Genomic DNA, 7,550 nt, shown 5'->3' on the forward strand with positions numbered 1-7,550 from the left:
GAGGAGGGGGCTGGCGGCCCCGCAACGGCGCCCTGCGCGGGGCGGGGCGTAGCTTGCGGCTCTGTCCGGGTTACCTCTTCTCCGTTAAAAGTACTTGGAGGAATGGCAGTAGTCGGGTGTTCGTGACTTGTTATTTCACGTCTGTTCTTAAGATAAATTGCGTGTTTCCGTGACACGTGAGTAAACGAGGCCTGCCCTGGGACTCCTCTGGACTGATCTGGTACCAAAGCGGCTCCAGTAAGTCTGAAACCCCATATGCCTCCAAAACCAGTATTTTAGCGGTCACTTCTGTTGCTGTCATGAGAAGAAAATCTATTTGTAGGTATAGATGGAAGTTTTAATTAATTTCCTACATGTTTGTTTGTAAATTAAGGGAAGGTTTGCTTTGAGGTGCTTTTTGTACATGCACAACGTGATTAGGAGCTAAGGGAAAACAGGCCTATGCTGACTGTACTAACTGTATTTGCCAGTGTGCTATGTAAACACCACGCTCCAAAGATGAAGACTAAGCAGTTGGGAAAAATTGATGTGTAAAAAAAAAGTAAGAAAGGTTCCGTGGTTGCACGTTGGAAGTTGTTATCTGTAGAAGGAGGCACCATGTGCAAACACAAACTTAGTTTTAAGCAGCCATGTGAGTGCGATTATCGCTGAACACTCAGTTGATTTTAAGAGTTGATGGACTCTTTAGATCCTACCATATAAACGCTCTCATCTGTAGCAGGCCACAGCATTAGGTCTTAGGATATGTTATGATAACCTAAACTTCTTATTTTCACTTTTCTGAAGGAATACCTATCACCAGTGCATCGTATTTTGCCACCATGACGCTTGACCAAGTTAGGCATGTGTTTCGCTCTGACACAGAAGTGCCCATACCTTTGATTGAAGAAAGACATCAGGTGCTGAATGAAAGCGGAACAGTTCTGTTAGAGAAGTTTGGAGGCTCTTTCCTCACCTGTGTTAAAATGAGTGAGAAAAGTGCTCAGAAACTACTACGTCTAGTACTGGAAAATTTTCCTTCTTACAGAGATGAAGCTGTATTTGAGGTAAGCTAGTTCTAACACTGAATTTCTTATGATAAGAATTTACTCCTTACTGATTGTAACTTTAAAAGATAGCTCTGAGGTTGTCTGTGTAAATTCTTCTGAGAGGGTAGTCAGTTCAGAATTGATCTAATATTTGTGAATTGTTGGGGTTTTTAATCCAGGAAGTGGAAGGTCAACAGAAACTTTTCTGTGGACTCGGTGTGTTCAAAAGTAAAATTCAAGGGAAATAAGAAGGAAAATTACTGTTGTTTTATTATTTTTGCCTTAAATCCATGAAGATATTGGTCTGTATAATGAAAGGAGAATCAGACTTTGAAGCAGTTGATCTTAATTATGTAAAGTGCTATGAGTCATAAAGATAGGGAAGAAGGTTTTTTAAATAATACTCTTGGACCACAGTATACTTTTTTGTTAAGCTGGGCTAAAAGTATTGAGATTCCATTTCTCTGTCAGTCTCAACCTCTGAAAACAAAATCACACAATTTACCAGCAGTAAAAGAATCTTGATTGTCTTAAGCCCTTAACTAGTCAGGAATTTCTAGTGGCAAGAGTCGCCTTTTTCCCCAGAGGAGAGCCTTTTTTTTTTTCATATGCTGTCTCTATTTTCATCACTTTGTTGTAATTTATTTTGATACACTCCAAGTTCCCAATTAGATCACGAACTCCTTTGTACTCCTTACAAATGCGTAATATTTGAGATAATTTCTGCTTGAAAAATCAGAATCTTGCCCCCCCCCTTTTTTTTTTTCCTTGAATTGCTATCAACCCCCCTCTCCCCTATCTCTCTTTCTTCTTTTACCTTGAGGATCTCCACAGCTAATGAAGGAAATGAAACTCTGGTAGAATTGTGAAAATCTGCACTATAACTGTTGTTGGTTGATTCAACAGGCGTTGCACAAATTACTACAGGCCAGAATTAACCCATTCATTTGGCAGGGTTGACAGTATACTGAACCTTTTTGGAGCCGTTTTCCTGAAAGAAACTGATGGGAGGTAAACAGAGACTACCTGCTATTTTCTCTGTCTCTGGTTTTGCCTATACAGGCATGATCTTTATTTAGTGTCAGTGACATATGTAGCTGCTGCTGTGGTCAGTTCCATCTGCAGTAGTATTCAGCTGTTACATCATTATGTCCAAAAGACTTTATTCTAGTGACAGTGCAGCCTGTACTAATAGTCTGCGCAGTCTTTTCGAGGTAACTCCCTGGAACACCAGTCACTGGAGCTTTGAACCTATTGCATTTATTACTTAAATCTGCCCTTAAGTAGGTGGCATAGTTTTATTTTCCTTTGTCTCCTGCTATGAAGTAAGATATGTTTACGTGAAAAATCAGAGGTTCTTTCTAACTAATCTTTGAAGCTACTTGTTTAATTTATTGGGATTTTTTTTACAGATAAAGTAATTTTTTTATTATATTTATGATCAAAAAGGAAATATTTTCCAAGTAAAGTGATAAATAGAGTATTTTCTTATCTTTATAGTGACTGTATTCATTGACGTAATGTCTTTCATGAGATGATGCTGAGTGCTTTATAAAGCAAGCCTCCCTAAAAGCAGCAGCAGACTACAGAATGAAAAGATGTTCCAAAAATGATCCCAGACCGTAAGCACTGACATAGTAGTAAAGCCTGTTGCATGAATATGGAAGCTGCTTTTCTGCTTTCACTAAGCAAGGTGTATATTTTGAAGGTGGGTGAAATAATGTAGACCAAGTTTACACCCTACTTTTTTTAAAAAAAAAAAAAAAAAAATCAGTGTTAGCACCAAACGCGAGGTGACATGGATCACAATATCAACATCATTTCTATATCATTTCTATCGCAGCAGGTTGAGCTCTTGCAAGTAAGACTTTGCCTTCAGTAAAGGATTAGGAGGGAACTGAAAAGATGGTGAGATATCCAATAGCAAACCAGTGTTTTTCAGTAACTCTCCATAATAGAAATGTATATGATTATAAAATAAATTCTACAGTAGAATCATACTATCACAGACTATTACAGCTCTCCTGCGTTCTGACTTTCTAGGGGTACTTCTAAAATTAACACAATTCTTTGGGTACATTTTTTTCCAAACACATACACAATTTTTTTTTTTCATAATTACACATTACTGAATGTAATTATAGAAGTTGCCAATGTTCTTTTGCTTCTGAAAAGTGAATTGCAAACTAAAACAAAAATCCCCGAAACCTTTTTGTCCTTGGGTGGATAGTTCATATTAGATGCTGTGCTGAATTTGAATCTTGACAGAAGTTTAAATACTGGACTATGTTATACTTGCATATCAGGGTTTTCATGTTCTGGTGTAGACACAGTGGAGTCTTTCTGAGCTTTCAGTCATGGGTGTTGCATGTATTTATCTTTTATTTCCCATCACCTGGGACCGAGGTTGTAAAATTCTCATGATCCTCCTATTCTTTGCTTTTTTTAACTAGCTGTGCTATCACATTTTGCTCCTTGCCAACACCTTCTTTCTTTTAATATCAGTAGGTCATAATTAGTTATGTCTCTTGATACTGGATCATTGTAGTGGAGAGGAGACACAAGTGTTGCTATATGTGGTAGTTTTTCCTGGAAAGTGAGGGTGTTGCAAGAAAAAAAAAGAAGTGTAGTTGTATTGCCATCTGGTAAAATGTTCCATTTTTGGACAAATGATGCTATCTTTGAGACATAATATCATCCCCCTAATGCTTTCCTTGCTTTCTGTTGAAAAGAATGGTGGGAAAATTTACTGCAAATGCTTAATAGTCTTTTTCATGTTGAGAATTTTACATAAACTTCAGAAGCTCTGCGCAGCATAAAAATTAACAATAATTGAAACAATGAAATTATAAATTCATCTGCTCAGTGACAAGTCCCAGACAGTGTTTTTCTTCCAAATGAAATTGCAGCATGAGATGAAAAGTTCCATTTGAATGCTCCCTTCCTCTGCTCTTGCAAAATGGTGTGGTGCTGGAGACAATCAGTTCTTTACTATATTGGAAAAATCTTAGTGATATAAGAGAGCGATGTCCTTGGTTTCCGTTAGCTTTGGGGCAGCAGGAGCTATAATGGGATTTGGTCTATTAATTATTTGCTTCCTGTTGCAATGTTTCAAGTGGTGTTCTATTATTTAACATACAAAATTGTGTATGTTCTCTAGAAGTATGTGCATCTATGTCAAGTATGGAATGAACCATAGGGAAGGAAGGAGTTTTCAGGATGTTTGCAGAAATTGTTCTGTGAAATGTAGTTGCACACCACATTATCAGTGAAGAATAGCATTTGATGACAAAAAGTATGCTTTGCTCTCAGGAATAGTAGCATTTTGGCAATAAAGTAAAACTAAATTAGCTTAAAAAATGCGATTTGTAAATTGTGGTGATATGAAGAGTGGCAGAATAAAATGGGAAATAACTCCAATCCCCACCTATTTGTATTTCAGATGAACCATTCCAGTTACATATTGTTGTTTAGCACATGTTGCCAGAAGTCGAAAATCTCATCTAACTATAAAGGGAGGAAAAAACCATAACCCACCAATACCTTTTTTCTTAAAGATGCGGATTTACATTCACACGTTGTGTGCAGCATAGAGTGAAAACCTCAACAGCATACAGATAGTAGCATATCTTTAGTTTTTCCCCTTGTGAGTAGTCACAAAAGCATGTAAATTTTTGCAGGATTAGCACCAGCAAAGAAGTTTATGAGAAAAATAGAACCATGCATAGTATCTAAGAAAATCTCGTATTTGTGAATACTCCTTCTACTGGAATTAATTTTCCTCCCTCCTCCTTAACTAGCAAGATACACTACAGAACACAGGAGCATTCATTAAAGTTTTCACTAGAATTTTTTTTCCTTAACATTACGGATAAATTGATTAACAAAATGTTTTAATTGTCTACTCCAATACATGCTTTTTATGGTTCTCTCCTCGAAATGAAAGGTTGGATGAACTCTAGGGTTTCTGAAAGAGTTAGTGTTTGCTGGACTCCAACTACAGTGTTTGCCAAGTGGAAGTAAACCAACATGAATGTGTTCTGAGATCCAAGAGGAATCTAAACAATTTTTATTCCACTGCAGTGACTTGTACTATGTTTTTCTTCTATTTCAATTTATTTATGAGTATTCCATATGGTACTTGTTTGTGGTTTGATATTGTTTAGATTTTAAGGTGTTTAAGAGTGTCGCACTTTTATTCTGTTTTAGTTAACGAATATGTTTGCTTAACCAAAGGGTAGTTTATAGTTCATAGAACAATGTAACTCTTACCTGTCTCTCTATGTATGTGTCATTAGCTGCATTTATTGATGTTTCAGGCACTTAAATAATTCGTAAATGTCTTCCATTAGAAAAAAAAGGTGTCTTTCTACAAACGGGCACAAATACTTGTGGCTGATACATGGAGTGTATTAGAAGGCAAAGGAGATGGCTCTTTTGACGACATTTCTAGTCTGACTATATTTGCTGACTACAGAATTCCTCAAGTTCTTGTTCACTTAAAAGCAATGAAGTATTCCGAAGAACTAATGAAGAAACTACGTGAAGGTTTGTTCCTCCTTTACTAATATCAAGTAATCTTACCTCTTGATGTTGTAGACTAAAGCTACTTTTAAAATGTAATGTTTTGTCCATATAAGGGTTATGTGGGTTTTTTGGTTGGTTTTTTTTTTGCTCCAGAGAACAAGGACTTCTTGTGTAGTGATGAGGTAACAGGAAGGAACTTACTCTCTAACAGTGATCTTGAATGAGATCTTAAGGTTACATTTTTATAAAGATCTAACTGTTCCTTGGGTTAAACATTGATAAGGGAAGGATTAAGGAGACTCTAAGCCAGTTGATCGCTGAGTTTCTAAAGGGCTGCTGTTGCCACTTTTCAGCATGAGTATAGTTGTGATTTTTGAGGCTTAGATAAAAGAAGCAACAATTCCTTTATTAGTTCAAACATGATGTAAAAGCATGAGGGTTCCTCTTTACTGTACTGAACTGCTAGTGGCAAGCAAGGTAATATTATAAGCATCCATTAAAAAAAAAAAAGATTTCTTTAAATGAAGTTAATTGTGTAAGACTAGAGTCTCGTTTTTAAGCACGATTCTATCTTCCAGTAGTTATTAACTATGAACTTCAGTGAATAAAAACATAAACCAATCCCTCTTCCACTGTAAAATGACTATACTTAGAGGTAGGACTGCTATTATGCAATTTTAAAATCACACAGCAAGATAAACAGATGAATGCAATCATCCATGGATCTTAATAGAATGGCTGAATATATATATATGCCTATATCTATATATTAAATAGATAGTGTAGACAATTTGTTTTCCGTGAATCCTAATAAGGACATTCCCATCCAAGTCATTCAAACAATGGATCCCTTTATATTTTTATATATATGGTTTTTTGTTTGTTTTTTTTTTAATTTTTAAATATTAGAATTATTCTGGCAGAAAATATACCATCTCAGAATTATGTTTGACTATCCTTTTTGTCTCCACAAGCAAAGAAATAATCATGTAGTGTGCCGTATAACCCAAACACCTGTTCTTTTCTTAAACCACTCTCTCAGAATGTTGTTTTAATTGAATGGGAGATAAACTTACAAGTGCATACGGTAAAATTAAAGCAATCCTTAGAAAATGTATAGCAACATTGTTAGCAGTTGTAGTGTAAGTCATGAGAACTGCAGTCCTAGAATAGAATAAATGTTGCGGGGGAAAAAACAGCAAATTCAGGCGTGGGGCTTCTGTCTCTTGAACATAATTGGATTGCTGTCTCTTGTCTCCTGCAGGAACAATTTTCCAGTCTGGAGATAAGGAGGAGGTGGAGATCCGTGGCTGTTCTATTTGGTGTTGTGCGTTGATTTGTAAGCACCTGCTGGAGCTCTATGAGAAGAAGGGTCAGGACATGCGTGGAAAGATCAATGCGGTTTTACTCGATTATCATCTCTGGGACTATGCCAGGGATCACAGGGAAGAGATGAAAGATACTCCGTTTCACCGCGTACGGTGTATATATTACTAAGACCAGTCCGATAGCTATTGTATCGATGCATTATCTTTTGAATTGCAAGTATTCTTGTCATACACTAATTTGCAACTGGCTCAAATGCTCATTTTTGGATGATGTGTTAACAACTCTTTCTTTTTTTTTTTTTCCTTTCCCTCTGAATCTTTCACTCGCCGCGACTGGAATTAATAGTGTAAACTTTGCTGGACAATCCATGTTACTTCAGGGCTTGTTTCTCCTGCTTTGAGTTCCGCATCTGCGCACGTACGCGCATCTGCACGCGCACGTGTGTATACGCACACGCAGGTGTGCCCGCGGACCTGTCTGTCCGTGCCGTGCCCCAGGTGCCCTGTCCCGCCTGCCTGCAGCGAGCTTGGCGAGAGATGAGGTATTGCCTTCGTTAAATAAACGGTGCAGTGACTTAAAGCGCCTGGGGCATATCTCCTTTTTCATTGGAGGGGGCGGAGCGTGAGCAAACGCCGGCGTCGGCCCCCGGCGGGCGGGGGGGGGAGC

At 37.6% G+C, this 7,550-nt stretch overlaps 1 protein-coding gene across 1 annotated transcript; it reads left to right on the forward strand.

The window, feature by feature from the left end:
* Window positions 1–786: 786 nt before the first annotated feature.
* Window positions 787–7,124, forward strand: LOC104070489 (chromosome unknown open reading frame, human C9orf64; the record flags this gene model as incomplete). Its single annotated transcript, XM_009572317.1, has 3 exons — window positions 787–1,046; window positions 5,381–5,576; window positions 6,820–7,124. Coding segments are annotated over 3 exons (689 nt in total), but the record flags the coding sequence as incomplete, so codon positions are not given.
* Window positions 7,125–7,550: the final 426 nt, after the last annotated feature.

The sequence above is a fragment of the Fulmarus glacialis genome, unplaced genomic scaffold (genome assembly GCF_000690835.1).
Source record: "Fulmarus glacialis isolate BGI_N327 unplaced genomic scaffold, ASM69083v1 Scaffold45972, whole genome shotgun sequence".
In the NCBI taxonomy this organism is placed as follows: domain Eukaryota; kingdom Metazoa; phylum Chordata; class Aves; order Procellariiformes; family Procellariidae; genus Fulmarus; species Fulmarus glacialis.